At 46.8% G+C, this 17,784-nt stretch overlaps 1 protein-coding gene across 2 annotated transcripts in view; it reads right to left on the reverse strand.

The window, feature by feature from the left end:
* The window catches only part of SLIT3 (slit guidance ligand 3), a 722,678-nt gene that overhangs the window by 237,803 nt on the left and 467,091 nt on the right, over positions 1-17,784 (reverse strand). For both annotated transcript variants that reach the window (XM_068990416.1, XM_068990417.1), the window contains exon 5: positions 3,574-3,645. In XM_068990416.1, coding sequence (XP_068846517.1) covers positions 3,574-3,645 — 72 coding nt within the window. The remainder of the gene's footprint in view (positions 1-3,573; positions 3,646-17,784) is intronic.

Here is a 17,784-nt window from a genome sequence, read left to right on the forward strand (position 1 = left end):
TCCACAGCTTGGGTCCTATATCTTCAATTGCATGCCTGCATGTGTGAGTGTTCAGTCATGTCCAACTCTTTGTGACCCCGTGAACTGTAGCCTGCCAGGCTTCTCTGTCCATGGGATTTCCCAGGCAAGAATACTGGAGTGGGTTGCTATTTCTCCAGGGGATCCTCCCGACTCAGAGATCGAAGCCATGTCTCCTGCACCGGCAGGCGGGTTCTTTACCACCGTGCCACCTGGGAAGCCCCATGCCTCTAATTACCTACACTTCATTTTCTCTTAAGGCTAGAAGATGATTGAGTTTTACACCCTCTGAGTTAAACCAGAGATGCAGCTGTGACCACAGACCAAAGTCAGAGAACCAGCAGGAACAGGGAGGTCAACTTCGCCAATTTCCTAATGCACAAAAGATGCTCCACCCACCCTGTGGAAGATTTGACATTACTTTACACTCAACTCAGCATCTTCCAGCCTCGATCTTCCTCCTGATCTTTCAATCTCTGTGGAATGGGAGCTCCAAGAAGGCAGAGCTCACAGGTACATATCTTACTTCCTGCGTTTTCCCCTAGAACTGGCATTTAGTAGGAGCTCAGAAAACATCTGAGGCTGCATGGATGAGTGACAATGAGAACTTGCCATTATTCTCTGTGTCATCTAAATAAGGAATGTATCCTTTTCCTCTTCTTTTCCTCAGTCTAATAACTCACCGATTGCCAGCTCTGCTGCCCTGGTTCTCCCTGGCATCTTACTGTGGGACTCCTTTCACTCCTGCCTGTGAGCCCTGATCCCCCCGTTGGACCACAGCCTCATCTCCACATCCCCTTTCCTTCTTCCACCTTCTCCTGTCCTAGGTTCCTCTCCCAGAGTGAATGTTTCCATCATGACCTCTTTCAGGTCGGAAGCTATCCACCTTCTCGGTACCTAGCTCAAGTGCATGCTCCTTGCAGGCAAGGCTCACCACCACCTGGCGCCCACCTCTCTTTCTGGCCTGCTCACCTAGTATTCCGGCGCATCATCTCCCTACTCTGCACACAATATTTGCCCGTTCCCTCTGTGCATTCCAATTAGGATTCCAGGCTCAGCGCAAGTCTTTACGATTACAACCTCGCCTCAGAGCTCTTTCTGACCTGATCACCTGTGACTCTGGCTCACGATCCCCCCACTCTCAGGAGATGGCTCAGCTTGTGTCCCTTGACACGCAACCTGTATAGGCTGGCCTCCCCACTCTGCACACACCATTTGCCTGTTGGCTCTGTGAATTCCATCATCACGCTGTCTGGGCTCAGTGAAAATCTTCACAATGACAACAACAGCGGAAGACAGCGGTAACATTAGCTACAACTTTCTAAGCACCTTCCGAGTGTCAAGCATAGTACTGTATTATTCAAACGTGTTATTCCATTGACCTTCACAAAAGCCCTGGAGATGAAGTACAATTCTCATCCTCCTCTCACAGCGCAGAAATCCAGGCTCAGAGTGTCAGGTGCTGTACCCTGGGGTCACAGAGTCAGTACGGGGAACAGCTGGGGATCAGGCACATGTCTAGCAGATAACCAGAGTCACGGCTCTCTCTTTTAGGTGACACTGCCTAAAGCTAGTGTTCTTCTTCGAGCTCTGACAGTCCTTCATAACGCACGGCCACTGGTCAGCTCATTTTCCTGTGGGCTGTTAAAACTCTTGACTTCCTCTCAGATGCACACTTCTTGTCCTCAGTTACACCATAACTCACCTGAGACCATGACTAATGCTTCTGGGCCTTAGAGGTCCTGGTCCCCAGAAGCATGCTGACTGATCAGGAGCATTAAAGTAATCAACCTCTTGTGCTTTGTTGATTAATTCATCCTTTAAGCAGTGAGTTGATTTGCCTCCCCTGTCCCCCTAGGTCCTTGCTGTTCAGGATACACATCCAGGTGGAGAAGGAGGCCCTGTCCATAGTTCTTGATTTGTGAAACTAGAGACAGTACAGGAAAACAGCAACAAAAACCCCTCAAACCCCAGCAACTATTGAGGATGACTCTAAGAATGAACCACTTGCCTGAGACTCACAAATGTAGTTAGTAATTACACAGTCCTGCTTATCCATCACCATGATTCACTTTGTATTAACTGGCTCATTTTAAAGTACAGCCATGTAACAGGATAGATCTATCCCTTTCTGTATGTAAGATGATAACTGGGGGCTCAACAATCAGGAGGATGGTTGACTTTGAGTTAGTCACTGTTCTCTGGTCCTCAGTTTTCTCACTGACCTGGGAAATTTCGGGAGCTGACCCTTTCCTGCTTTTCTGGGACACTGTTCAACATCAACTCTTTTGTGCTCCGTCTTGAGTCACAGTCTCCACAGTCTTTGTCTGCTCTTCCCGGCCCTTCTCTGCTGCTGGGCAGATGAAGCAGTTGGCAGCCTCCTACCCGGAGCCCCTTGCACAGTCCTCTCTGGCCCTTGCCCCCTTCACCCCAGATGCCTGTGCCCTCTGGTGTGCTTTGCATGGTAAACACCTAAAGCTTTCTGCTCAGTTCTCAGCAAAGCGGAGGCAGACAGCCTGTATTTGGAAGCCATCATCACCTTCCTGGCACACCAAAGTCCCTGCAGTCCTTATAGGGAAATGTCAGAGCTACAGTAGTTTTTTTTAAAAAAATCTCCTTCAAGACTTTTCAAGTTGGAGACAAGCCTGTGCAGGAGGCCAGTGGGCAGAAACGCCCCGTTTGTGCCCCTCCCCAAACTCAGGTTCTGAGCACATGGGCTCAGGAGGGCAGGCAGAAAATTCCAAAGGCACACTCCTGGTGAAGGAAGGGCCCAGGAGCCATGATTAGCGGCAAACAGTGGGGGCCAGGCAAGAAGCGACAAAAGTCATTTGGCAAGTTCAAAAGCAGGGTGATGGAACAGTTCTGCATCAGTTGCAGTAACGGGCAAGGGAATCCTAAAATGACATAGACCTGCCCACGCGCACATGTGTGGACACAGACACATAGGAGTGCAGAAAGGGTATACAGACTGCTCTACTACTTTTGAAACTTCCTATGAATCAATACTTATTTCAAAATAAAAAATGAAGAAAAGCCCCAAGCGCCTAGTGCAGTAGGTCTGGCTATGTTACCCCAGGATCCTGGCACATAAGGCCTGATGCTCCCTCATAAGAACCCATTTAATAACAGTGCGATCTTCACCATCACGATCTTCAGCATCACCAAGGCTCCCACTTGCTGAACACTTACTACGCTGAGGCACTCAGCATGAAAAGCATTTTCTCTTTTGCACCAATACCCCACCAGGCTATCACCCCCGTTTTATAGAAGGTAATGAGCTTGGGAGAAGCTGAGTCAAGCCTCAGGCCACAGGGCTGCTGTGGAACAGGAGTGTGACTGGGGTCTGGGACTCTATATTGATGCTTGGGGATGAATGATCAAAGAAGAGCTGCCTCGGCATTCTGGAAACCACTTCAGCACACCCCTCAATCTGTCCCAAAGGCAGCCGGCCGGAGGCAGCTCCAGGCGCGGGATGCTGCCTGCCTGTCCAGGGTCGCTCACCCCGCCTTTGCCCAGAGAGCCCGTCTGCAGCAAAACAACAGAAACATCACTTACAGGTTCTTCACGTCGGCGATGCCGCGGAACGCCTTCCTCGGGATTCCCAGGATCTGGTTTTCGCTCAGATCTCTAAACAAGAAGAGAAGAGGCACAGGCGTTAAGGACCCAGCCAGGCTTTATCTGCATCTCATTATGATAACAAAACCCCTCTGGTGGCTGCGTCTGCGGTCAGGAGTGTTTGGGGGACTGTTTAGTTTCAGGCCCCAGGCTGGTAGCAGCCCTCACATTGTTCTTCTGGTGACGGCCTTGCTGAAATGGCTCGCAGGCAGCCGGCTGCCTCCAGGGCGGGCTCTGTGGGTGGTCTCGCACCTCCAGGCCACGAGCCAAGCGTGGGTTATTTGTTGCACACTGCACCCAATTCTGTTTTGCCACCTCCCAGAGATGACCCCTTCCTCCCCTCCCCCATGGCGCCCCTCCCCAGGGCAGGGTCAACACCTCCCTCCCCCATCTTCTCAGGGACTCTGCCTTTGTCATCTGAGATGGGAATGCAGCCTGGCCATCCGGATTTTCTGACGTGGGGGGAGATACCATCTCTGCTTTTCTGGGGCTCCGGAGAGACTCGGGGTGGCGGGGGCCTCCTGGGGATTGTCTTAGGGATAGGTACGATGGATTCAAATTGCATTTCCACAAACCCACCCAAAATAGGGGCTCTACTGTACTTCCTGTAGTATTTAACAGCGTACCATGCTGTTTTGAGCAGGGAGGGGAAAGGGACAAAGTTTGGGTCTCAAAGCTGCTCAGAAACAAGTCTGTATCAGTGTCCTCTTTCAGTTCAGTTCAGTTCAGTTCAGTTCAGTTGCTCAGTCGTGTCCGACTCTTTGCGACCCCATGAATCGCAGCATGCCAGGCCTCCCTGTCCATCACCAACTCCCGGAGTTCCCCAAAGCCTCAATTTCTTTTCCTGAGACCCATGCGTTTGTTTTGCTTCTCACGGCCTTTCAGTTTTCTTTTTTGCTGGACCAAATATATGCACCTGTTTTCATTCACACCCCAAGCTTGCTTGGGGTCTTAGTGAGTAATCAAGCATATATTTGTGTATCAATCACGTCTATATATACAAATATGTATCTTCCTTATTTTGAAAAGAACACAATAACTTTCAGATATGAAGGTAAACAATGTCCTACCCAGATACAACCACTGTTACCAATTAGGAGCGATATGTATATGTATTTCACCAATATGATCGCATGGTATATCGTCTGCTATAACCCTTTTCTCCCCACTATATTGAGAACATCTGTTTCTGTCATTAACTGTATGCCAATGCCAACATTTTTTAATGGCCGTACATCGTCTGATTCTGTAGATGGCTGTGATCCATGCTGTCAGGTATTTATTTATCTGCCATTTAAGGCAGCCCTGGGCTGAATTTTCCCAGCGCCCACACACTTTGAGGACGCTTGTTGGGCTGCGTCCTTGATATAAAGTCGTCTGAAGAGATGTACTGGGTCCCAGGGAACATGTCTTAAATTGCCATGCTGCCCTAGAGGCAGACGGACATGCTCATGCTGATTGTCCATGGGCACCTAATCCAAAGCTACAGACGATTCCAAATATATTTGGAAAGAGAAGTCAGACCACCATCCTCCACTAAAACCTGGGCCCTCTAAATTAACCATTTTGCCAGGGAGCAAGAGGAAACCTGGGAAGCAGAAGGGGGGTGTCCATTTTTCTGCTCTCATCTACTGAGCTGAGTGGCCATACTCTCTCTGAGCAGTGGGCCAAACTCAAGACCCATGGAGACGGGGGCCACTGTGAGGCCCCGAGGCCGGGTCTGGTGTTGGGGTCAGGTGCAGAGACAAACGCAGAGGGAAGTCTTGGGGCTGAGTGACAGGGCGCTCCCAGTCTCGAATCCAGTTTCCTCTGCCTGCAACTGATGTCAGTAAATTCAGATGCAGAGTGCGCCCCGCTGCAGGCTCCCCAGGCTGGGCCTGATTCAATGAGCAGGGCTCCAGCCTGCAGTCTGGGCGCTGAACAAAGCCCACGACAACAGCAGAGGTCAGGCAGTGTCACCAAGGCCACTTCCCTGCTCTCCATCAGCCTTCAAGAGAAGGGGGCCCAGGTCCTGTCATCCGACTCAGGCAATTTCCACCAGGCATCTGGGCTGAACCCGAGGCTCCGGCAGCCACAAAGGGCCCAGTCTTTTCTGCCAAGGGAAGGCTGGTCTCCAGGACAGTGAGCCCCTGCCTGCTTCTCTCTCAGGCTTGGCTGCTGGCTTTGGCCACTCCGGGAAACTGCTCAGGCCACATTTTTGGCAAACAGCTAATGCTCAAAATCAGGGGCAGGTGGAGGAAACAGGAGAGAGGTTTAGAATGGTCAGCTCTAAGCACACTTGAAAGCCAGATGAAGTGGTCCATAGTCCAATAATGCCTTCACCCTTTGAGTTTAAGGTACCCCAGTATATTGAACCGATAGCAATTGTATGCGTATTCTGGTCTGCAGTACAGTGGGATGAAGAGAGGACAGTCTTATTTAAGCAGAAAAATCTGGTGGAGGTGCCAGGCAATCTCCCACGAAAGTGGTCACACAGACAAAATCCTGCACTGGGATGGGACGCCCACGTGGGTCTCCATTCACTGTTCTCTTGCTGTAAACACACCCAGTCTTGCCCCTAATTCCAGAAGCCCCATTTAAAGCACTGCTCTTGCCACCTCCTTGCCATGCCTTCCTCTTGCCACAATTTGAGCAAAACTAGATGGTAGGGAATTCATCTGTTCCCCATGACAATCTGCTTGTAAATTTTATTAATTTTATTTTCCATGGAGCCTCTTTTCTCTGGCTAACGGTACCACTGCCATTTATCTGCGGGACTGTATATTGATTTTATAAATACCTCTAGTGGGCTGACAAACTGACAGCTTTAATGGTGTTACTGATGGGGTGTGGAGGAGGCTTCAGGTCTGGGTGCTTCATTTTCGGTAACTGTCCCTTCACAATTATCTTGGGGCCTTTGTGAGGGTTCCTAATAGTGTGTTTATCTCAGCGTGATGCCAGAGCATGGAGCTATTGTTAAGTACTATCTTTGAGAGAGACAAGAGTCACCATTTTTGCCTGACACTTAGATAAAAATAACAAAGTCTATCCGGGGTGCCCAGAGCGTAGTCTTGGCCAGTTGCTTGTCGGGGGTTAGTGCTTCCCTCTTCCTGGGGAGATGCTCAAAAGTGGCCAGGGAAACAACCCTGGGGGGAAGGAATGAGGTTGGATTAGGCTGAGAGAGTTGAGCTGGGGTTTTCTGGGGAAATAAAAGAAGACTGGTAGGAAAGGCTTTCTTGGTTGAAAAGTGGGGCTACAGATTGGAATGCCTTTTTAAATAATTAGGACTCAGAAAGGAGAACTGCATTAGCTAAAGTGCATTTTCCTGCTTCCGGAAAATGATTAACCAACTGATTATTCCATCCCAAAACACCAAACCAAAGAGAACTTATTAAGGAGACAGTAAGTCAAACAGGAGTTGGCAAGAACCAACAGATCCCCCTTCCAGCCAGCACTGCCCCCCACCCCCCCGCACCTTTTTAATTTACTAAAATGCTTTGGACACAGATTAACTTTCTTCGCAAATTTATTATCGTTTCATCTACCTTGAAACGGGAAATGCAGACACTTTGATAAATGGATTGAAAGGTTGTCTAGTTTCAGTGGCACTTTTGAAATGCTTCCCGGGGCTCTCCCTGCAATGTCAGGCATGCTTTGTTCTCCGAGCAGCAGTGAATGACAGTCCCCACCTTCAGCCCACCCCTGCCTCCCCATGTTTACCAGGCAAGGCAAGACGCAGGAAAATGCTCTCCTCTCTGCTCCGGTGGGGACAAAGTGTTTGTCCTGATCACCTTCAAGCTACGAGGAGGTCCTGTCTGTGTTAAATGGCAGCTTACGGGGGTGGGGGAGATTCGCTCTTGGAGGTCCATCTCCAATCACTCCCAAGTTTCAGGACATGGTTTGGAAGCTCCCCAACCTTGGGAAATTCTTGTGTCTGAAGTGATAGAGCCACTTATTAGCTGTATGATCACGAAAACTACTGAAATGCTCCATGCCTTAGTTTCCCCTTACTGATCTGCAGATTAACACTGAGTATGAAATGAGTTGGTATGTGTATACTTTGCACGGTGCCTGGAGCCCTGGAGGCATTCAGTGAAAGGCTGCATTTATTTCTTGAACTTTCCCCATTTTGTCCTGGATTTACAGTGCTGAAAATGTCCCCTTTCACCAACCTCAGGACACAGGCCTACAACTCTGCAAAGAACAGAACACATAAACATCGTTACTATTCTTTTCATAAAATCTGAGGGAGATCAAACTTCCTCTCGGGCTTTCCTGGTGATCCAGTGGTTAAGAATCGGCCTGCCAATGCAGGGGACACGGGTTCGATCTCCAGTCCGTGAAGATCCCACGCGCTGCAAGGCAGACAACCCTGAGCACTGCAACTAAGGAAGCCCGTGCGCCCCTGGCCTGTGGTCCGCAGCAAGGGAAGGCGCCGCAGGGAGACGCCTGCGCGCTGAGCTGGAAGGTAGCCCTGGATCACCGCAACTAGAGAAAGCGCATGTGTAGCAATGAAAACGCAGCACAGCCAAGGGTAAAAATAAACAAATAAATAATGTAAAAACTTCCTCTCCTCTATCATCTAGATAGCAGTATCCATATTTGACTCTAGATTCTTTTAGATAAAACAGGAGCGTTTGATTCAGGATGAAAGGAGTGTCTTAGGGGGGCTCTTTCAGAAGCAGATGCTTGCTCCAGTGATGGATTTACAAAGCACTCCCGGGAGAGACAAATAAGGGATGGAGAAGGAAATAAAGGGCAGTCAGGTAAAGTGCTGGCCTTGTCCCAACGCCCTGGGAGCTCCAGTCTCTAACCAAGGGCGCTGGGTCTTTGTAGCCCAGCATTAGACAGTCCTTGTTCGACCACCCAGGAGAAATATGAATTCCCTGGTTTGCCTGCTCTCCGTAAGTCTGGATGAAGGGACTCCAGCAGCTCAAGGACAGCTTGCTGAAGAAGTTCCCAGCCATGAGGTTTAGCAGCAAAGTCCAAAGAAGCAGGAGATGGGAGCTGATATTGGTAAAGGGAACCCAAGGGATTCAAACCAAAGCGCTTCATATGAAGGCTTCAAGGTTGGTTTTCCTAAATCAGGAAGTTCTCAGAAGATTAAAAAAAATCACCCCTGAAAGATGACATATCCAGGATCAAGGGCCAAGAGGCCATGAGGGGAAGCTAATTGAGAAAAAAAAAAAAGCAGCAACCCAATATGGCACCTTCTTTGTCTATTTCCCCAAACCCTTTGCACTGAGACTAATCAAGGGCCTTTTTAGTAACATTAAAAAATATATATATATATATGTATATATATATATATATAAACTCTTGATTAGCCAAACTAAAAGAGGGTATGATCTAAAAGCATTTATATTTAGAACCTTCATTGGACTGGGGATCAGGATTCTCTTTGGCCCAAGACTGTACTAAAATTACTTTCCTAATCACTCACACTGCCTAGCAGAAAGAAATAGTCCATTGGTGTAGTAGGTATCAACCCAAACCCATTTCATTTCTGACAGATAATCCATGAATCTAAAATTTCTTGGACTCTCAATGTTACCATCCTGTACAAAGCTGAACCTTGCTCCCCTACCCTCAGCTCCTAAAATATGGCAAATGTGATGCGTCACTCTGCTCTAGGAACCAAAGAGAGAGGTTCTGCTTTGCTTACCTCATTTTATACAGCAGGAGGGACAAATATGCAGGAAAAATTATTCCCTGAGGATTTTTACAATGTGGGTTTCAGGGGGGATTTATCTTAAAAGGTAAATCTCTTATGCAGGAATTTATCTTAATAAGCAAGATTATATGTTTGCAGTCGGGTCACTGTCAAAACCAAATGAGCCCCAAACATAGGTCCCAGCTAAGATGGAGAAACAGTGGAAACAGTGACAGACTTTATTTTGGGGAGCTCCAAAATCACTGCAGATGGTGACTGCTGCCATGAAATTAAAAGACGCTTGTCCCTTGGAAGAAAAGTTATGATCAGCCTAGTGAGCATATTAAAAAGCAGAGATATTACTTTGCCAACAAAGGTCCATCTAGTCAAAGTTATGATTTTTCCAGTAGTCTTGTATGGATGGAGAGTTGGACTATAAAGAAAGCTGAGCATTGAAGAATTGATGCTTTTGAACTGTGGTATTGGAGAAGACTCTTGAGAGTCCCCTGGACTGCAAGGAGATCCAAGCAGTCCATCCTAAAGGAAATCAGTCCTGAATATTCACTGGAAGGACTGATGCTGAAACTCTAATACTTTGGCTACCTGATGCAAAGAACTGACTCATTTGAAACGACCCTGATGCTGGGAAAGACTGAAGGCGGGAGAAGGGGACAACAGAGGACGAGATGGTTGGATGGCATCACTGACTCAATGGACTTGAGTTTAAGTAAACTCCGGGAGTTGGTGATGGACAGGGAGGCCTGGTGTGCTGCAGTCCCTGGGGTCGCAGAGAGTTGGACACCACTGAGCGATTGAACTGAACTGATGAAGTCCTGATATATCCAGCTGAGTGTCTGGTCAATAGCATTCTTTGTCTGAGGGAGATTCCAGTAGAATACCTGAATCATTTCCTGAAGGAAACGCCACCTATCTCAGAGATCCAGAGACTCAAAGTATCAATGGGGGACCATCTCCGCCTCCCCAACAACAATGATTTCCGATGGCTCCAGCTGGGTTTCTAATATTTCACTGCAGCAGGGTTGACATTGCCTGCCCCCTTGATGTTAAAAAGTCACAGAATGAAGCACTTCAATAAAAGTTCCTTCCTTTTCGCCTTCTCTGGACAAGCTCATTAGAAAAGTTCTAGCCACAGCATTCAGATACTGAAGACTGGGGGGGATTAAATGACTGTTCAGATTTTCACTCCACGCAACAGAAAGTGAGTTGAGCACCTACTGTGCGCTGCACTACTGGGACCCAGAAGTGAACAGAACCAGGCTTCTCTTCTCCTGGAACGTGCATCTCATTGATCACAGATACAAATAAACAGACTCTTTCACATATATGAATATAAAAACTAGACACTTCAAAACATAAGAGCTGCAATTTCACTGTTTTCTTTTTTTTCCTTTTCAACAAGTAGAAAGCCTGTATCTAAATTCACACTGTAAGATTGTTCCTAACCACCAAGGAAAATAATTCACAGTTTTGTTTTCCTCAAAGTTCAAAATCTTTTTATGTTTTGGGTGGGGTGGGGAAGGGAGAGATGCTAATCTGAATTACTAAGACTTGCAGAGATGCAGATCTGTTTAATCAAGTACTTTGGATTTGTCTTTTAAAGTGGAAAGTTGGATAAAAATCAGGATAGTTTGAAAATGTTATTAACAGGGCAGCTGTCCCCACAGTGGGGCTCACTGCCTACCTGATCAGAATTTACTGATGAGGCCTTGAAAAAAATATATAGCTCTCTGTTTTTAAAAATAATGTAGATATGATAACATCATTATGTTTTCAATGTTTTGTATGCGTTATTTTTTCTTTCACTTAAGTCTTTATCTTTGAGAGATACATCAGTTCAGTCGCTCAGTCGTGTCCGACTCTTTGCGACCCCATGAATCGCAGCACGCCAGGCCTCCCTGTCCATCACCAACTCCCAGAGTTCACTCAGACTTATGTCCATCGAGTCAGTGATGCCATCCAGCCATCTCATCCTCTGTTGTCCCCTTCTCCTCCTGCCCCAATCCCTCCCAGCATCAGAGTCTTTTCCAATGAGTCAACTCGTCGCGTGAGGTGGCCAAAGTACTGGAGCTTCAGCTTTAGCATCATTCCTTCCAAAGAAATCCCAGGGTTGATCTCCTTCAGAATGGACTGGTTGGATCTCCCTGCAGTCCAAGGGACTCTCAAGAGTCTTCTCCAACACCAGAGTTCAAAAGCATCAATTCTTCGGCACACAGCCTTCTTCACAGTCCAAGTCTCACATCCATACATGACCACTGGAAAAACCATAGCCTTGACTAGACGGACCTTAGTCGGCAAAGTAATGTCTCTGCTTTTCAATATGCTATCTAGGTTGGTCATAACTTTTCTTCCAAGGAGTAAGCATCTTTTAATTTCATGGCTGCAGTGACCATCTGCAGTGATTTTGGAGCCCCCAAAAATAAAGTCTGACACTCTTTCTACTGTTTCCCCATCTATTTCACATGAAGTGATGGGACCAGATGCCATGATCTTCGTTTTCTGAATGTTGAGCTTTAAGCCAACTTTTTCACTCTTGTCTTTTACTTTCATCAAGAGGCTTTTTAGCTCCTCTTCACTTTCTGCCATAAGGGTATTGTCATCTGCATATATGAGGTTATTGATCTTTCTTCCGGCAATCTTGATTCCAGCTTGTGTTTCTTCCAGTCCAGTGTTTCTCATGATGTACTCTGCATAGAAGTTAAATAAGCAGGGTGACAATATACAGCCTTGACGTGCTCCTTTTCCTATTTGGAACCAGTCTGTGGTTCCATGTCCAGTTCTAACTGTTGCTTCCTGACCTGCATACAGATTTCTCAAGAGGCAGGTTAGGTGGTCTGGTATTCCCATCTCTTTCAGAATTTTCCACAGTTTATTGTGATCCACACAGTCAAAGGCTTTGGCATAGTCAATAAAGCAGAAATAGATGTTTTTCTGAAACTCTCTTGCTTTTTCCATGATCCAGCGGATGTTGGAAATTTGATCTCTTGTTCCTCTGCCTTTTCTAAAACCAGCTTGAACATCAGTGAGTTCACAGTTCACGTATTGCTGAAGTCTGGCTTGGAGAATTTTGAGCATTACTTTACTAGCATGTGAGATGAGTGCAATTGTGTGGTAGTTTGAGCATTCTTTGGCATTGCTTTTCTTTGGGATTGGAATGACAACTGACCTTTTCCAGTCCTGTGGCCACTGCTGAGTTTTCCAAATTTGCTGGCATATTGAGTGCAGCACTTTCACAGCATCATCTTTCACTGAGAGATACATACTGAAATAATTAAGGATGAAATGATAATGTCTGAGTTTTACTTCAAAACAACATAGGAGAGGAAGACTTGGGTAGAGATATTGATGAAACAAGATTGACCATGAGTTAATACTTATTAGAGCTCAGTGATGGGTATTGAGGGGGTTTGTTTATAATCCATGCTTGACTTTTACACAAGGGTGAAACTTTCCATAGTAAAAAAAAAAAAATTTAAGACTCATTCCTGGGACCCATCCCAGACCTACTGAATCAGAAGCCTTGAGGATGATTTCTGGACACTTTGAACAAGTTTGTGAACATGGGTAGGATAATTAGTGTATCTAGGTGGCAAGTTCATATTCTAGCTCTGTGTCTTTAAGAGTATTAATTCAATTCTTTAAACTTCAATTTGTACTTCTTTGAAATTAGGATAAGCATCATAGATAATGAACAAGCAAGTGCTTCCTATATTCTAAGCAGGATATAAATGCAAACCACTATCTTTATTTTATCAGCATGAAGTTAACAAATACAGCATCCTACTTCTTTACATGTCTAGTCTGCTTAGGGAACATCTTGGGTCCAAGATGCAAAGGAGTTTGGTGTCTCAGGTGTAGGCTTGCTGGTGTTGGGCAAAATGATCATGGGATAGGTAGGTACACGGGTAGGTAGGTAGCTAGATTGATCAATAGATAGATGGGTGGATGGGTAGGTAGGTAGATGGATGGATGGATGGATGGATGGGTAGGTAGGATGGTAGATCGGTAGATAGATGGTAGAAAGACAGATGGATAGATAGGTAGGTAAGTAGATGAAAGGAGGATTGAATGGATGAGTAGGTAAATGGATAGGTAATAGACAGATAGATGGATTGATGGAGGGAGAGGGTCTCCTCACAGGAGGAGGCCATGGCAGGCAGAGTGACAACGTCTAACCTGTATTTTAGAAATCCACTGAGGGGCCCAGTTTGGAGGCTGACCCAGAAAGGACTAAGAGTCTCTGGGTGACTCCACCTCTCCCTGGAATCCCAGAGATCCGGCAGAGGCAAACCAAGTACTTTGTCCCTCCCAAACCTTCAGGTGAGGCTCTGCCTGAGTGAGACGGGGACATTCCTGGTGGAGGCTCACAGGTGAGGAATTTCCCACAGATTTCTCAGAGAGCTGCAATCTAAGAGAGGAGTCACTGGAGGGCAGGAAGTGAGCAGAAGGGCACGGCCAGGCTGAGAGGCAGGTCTAGAGCCGCGATGGCCGATGCTGGCCTGGTGTTCGAGCACAGCGGAACTCAGTGACCCTCTGAGGGGCTGAGGGCTATAAGCTGCTACAAAAGCCTGCAAATGGGATTGGGGTTCTTGGTTGCTCTGAGTAGTAGAGGCACCCTTTCTCTTTCTGGGCTGATGTTCTAGAGACCACAGACTAATGTATTCAGGTTTCCCAGGTTAAAGCAAATGAGTAAAGCAAAAGATTGTCATGGACAATCATAACAGGGAGGACGTAGGCTGGGGGAATGCAGGGCCCATTTAAACTAATTGCCCCCAAGTCAAAACCAAATTATTCTCTGTGCTTGCCAACAGAACACTCCCAGGACTGAAGGGTGCGGAGGCCAGTATCCTTCCAAAGAAAGTGAAAGTGAACGTATTAGCTCAGCTGTGTCCGGCTCTTTGTGACCCTATGGACTGTAATCCTCTGTCCATGGAATTCTCCAGGCAAGAATTCTGGAGTGGGTCTTCAGAAGTGGCTCTTCTCCAGGGCATCTTTCTGACCCAGGGATCAAACTCAGGTCTCCTGCATTGCAGGTGAATTTTTTATTGTCTGAGCCACCAGGGAAGCCTGCCCCTTCAGAGAAGACCTGTTAATTCTAGAGCAGTTCTGTCTTATCCAAGCATCATATGAGCCACTAGTGCCATTACATTTTCTCAGGGACTTTTCTGGTGATGCAGTGGGTAAAACATCACCTTCCAGGGCAGGGGTGCAGGTTTGATCCCTGGTCAGGGAACTAAGATCCCGTACGCTTCAAGGCCACAAAAACCAAAACATAAAAGAGAAACAACATTGTAATAACTCAACAAAGACTCTAAAAATGGCTCACATTTTTAAAAAAACCTTAAAAAATATTTCTCTTAGCTGCATCAAAAGCAATCAGTTGAGATGAATATTAATAAAGTATTTCACTTAACCTGACATATCTAAGACATAATCATTTCAATATGAAAATAAATTAGTGAGATACTTCACATTCATTTTTCATACCAGGTCTTTGGAATCTGTGTGTGTATTTTAAATCCATGTCAGTTCGAGCCAGCCATCCCATAAGTGCCTGACGGCCGCATGTGGCTGATGCCTGTTGTATCAGTCTGTTCTAGGGCAAAGCTAGGAGCTGGATGCTAGAGTGATGTGTCCATTCATTGCCAAGAAGGAGCCCAGTGGAGGGTTGCTGGGTGGTGAGGGGAGGTTGAGTTATCAGTGGGAAATGTGGGAAGGAGCCAGTCAAGACAGAAACCTCTGGATTCAGGGAAGCAAGTCATGAGTTGAAATAGTCCAGTCATTCAGTCATCCCTTCTAGGAGCAGAGAACCTCCTTCCAGTCGTGGGGTTTAATTTGCCTTTCCAAACCACCACCCTTCTAGGGCTGAAAGGATAAAACTAACACTTCCAGTCCAAATAGAAGCTTTCTTCATTGAACTGTCATATGTAACTCCAGCGAAGGCTCTTTGTGTTCATGATATAGCATTATAACTGATTGCTCATCTCCAGCTAGTGGTGCAGAGGCTTAGCTTCTCAACAGTTTACTAATCCCTGGGATTATCACAATTTACCGACAAAACAGTTACTTCGGTGTGATTGGGGAGCTCTTATTGTCAGCCAAATTAAGCCTTCTGTTCTGGTCGGCTTTGTGTCACTAATGATCAAGGAAATATTACCAGGATTCCAATTACTGGCATCTGACTTGAGTTTGTGCATTCATCGCCAACGAACCCTTCAGGGGGTAAAACCATGATTCAGGTATTCTTATATCATGTGCAAAAACCTGGCACTGAAAATAATCTGACTGTAAGGATCTAATGATGTTAGTCGTTTAGTTTATCTGACTGCTTGCAACCCCTGCTAGGCTCCTCCCTCCATGGAATTCTCCAGGCAGGAATACTGGAGTGGGTAGCCATTCCCTTCTCCAGGGGATCTTCCCCATCCAGGGATTGAACCTGGGTCTCCTGCACTGCAGGCGGATTCTTTATCGTCTGAGCTACTGTACCTGAGATAGCCCCCTGCCAACTTTTTTCCATTCAGTGAAATGTTTTGGTTTGATTTGTTAATCTTGACCAGGGTGGGAAGAGTGGTCCACTTGGTTCAAAAAGATGGAGACTGGTGTTTTCTAATTTTCCTTTGTTTGAAGCTGTGCATCTGCCCAGTGGAGTTTGGGAAAGGGAGCCCATTTCTGTGCAATCCATCCTCCTCTCCATGAGACATGCTGTTCCCACCCCCTCCTTCCCCTCCGCCCCTCTCTCTTGGCAGCCCTCCGAGGCTTTCATCCCTAATTTGATTGTTGTAGCTGACACTGTCAATCTGAAATCCAGTAGCATGTCTAATGCTGGCTGGACAAGGGGAATGCAGGAGGAGTCGAGGGGGAGGCAAATTCATCTTGCGAAGTAGCTTTATGTAAATCGATCCTTTGGCCGAATGCTGGAGCCAAGCATTTGCTGATTAATTGGAGAAGCGTCCTTGTTCCTGAGTCTTCTTTAGAGCGACGGCACAAATTGAGTCTGCTCTTCTTCACAAAGACATTCCCACGCCAAAAAGCCTTTGCAATTAGGAGCTGAGACCTTGGGAGAGAGGGGGAGGTGGCAGCGGTGGGGGGAACGTTTATGGGATTGTTCTGAGGTGCCCTGTGTGCACTAGGACTGCTTCGTGGTTAGCTGCTGGCCTGAGTCCCCTCGTTTGCCTCCCAGTCGGTGGCCTGACAGCCTAAGTTCTGAGGCTTAACACCCCATAGGAGAAGATCTGCTTGTGCAACGATTAGCAAGAATGAAGCGGGTGGCTAGTGTGGCTTCTACCTGTGTGTTTCTTGTGGACCCCAAATATATCTGTTCAGCTACTGCTCAGATCCATTTCTGTTGGCGTCAAGAAGGAGGGAGTGAGTCTGTGATTGATCCAATCCCTCTTTCACACCTTCTAAACTTTTCTGGAAAAAGAAATCCCCAGCAAGATGTTACCTCATCCTCCAGTGTGATCCTTTTAACTCTGTCCCAGAGCACTGTCTGGGGCTTCCTAGGTGGCCTGCCAAAGCAGGAGATGCAAGAGATGTGGGTTCGATCCCTGGGTCAGGAAGATCTCCTGGAGGAGAGCACGGCTACCCACTCCAGTATTCTTACCTGGAGAATCCCATGGACAGAGGAGCCTGGGGCTACAGTCCATAGGGTTGGAAGAGTCAGACGTGACTGAAGCAACTAAGGGTGGACACACACGCAGGGCAGTGTTTAACTTGCCTATACCAAAAAGCTAACGACAAATGAGCAGCCTGCACACAGGTTAAGTGAGCATGGATCTGGAAAGATTGCTCATGACTGCTAACCCATGTGCTGACCGAGAGGTGGAGCTGGACAGGTCACCTGGTCTCTGCTATTGACCCCTCACTAAGTTATCGGCTTCATGCGGTCCGGGACTTCTGCTGAGCATGAGGCCTGATGCATAGCTTAAAAAATACCTGTCAAAAGGATAAAAGAAAAAGCTAAAAAGATTTCATGGCATTACCTGGTCTAAGGATGATTGAGAATAAACCTCCAGCTATGAGGAATTTTTTTTTTTCCAAGTCCAGGTTGTCCATTTAAATTAGAAAGAGCTCTGGACTCTTCCTTGACCCTTCCGCCTCTCCTTTCCTGATGGAGTATCATGTGTGTGAACTGATACAGTTAAAATAGGCTTGTATCCTATGGAGCCACAGATAAAGTGTCCAGTTCAGAAGGGTTTAGTGAGCTGCGCTGAAGAGTGGGAATGAGCAGTTACATGGAAAGGTAGGCTATGCAGATGAATAATTAGCCTTTGGGGGACAGAGTTTAAACCTGGCCTGAGCAAGTACAACAGTTTTGGAAAATGGATTTGATCTGGAAAGGGGCTGTGCACCTGACAATTTTCATCTCCTCATTTCTTATTTCTGGCACTCGTGAAGGCTAGGATGATATAAGACAATGAAACTCCAGCTAGAGAGGGAGACACTTTGAGCATCAAGTGGCAGGAGATGTCAGAAGGGGATGACTGGCAGTGAGGAAGTGT

This window comes from Capricornis sumatraensis, chromosome 18 (assembly GCF_032405125.1).
Source record: "Capricornis sumatraensis isolate serow.1 chromosome 18, serow.2, whole genome shotgun sequence".
Lineage (NCBI taxonomy): Eukaryota > Metazoa > Chordata > Mammalia > Artiodactyla > Bovidae > Capricornis > Capricornis sumatraensis.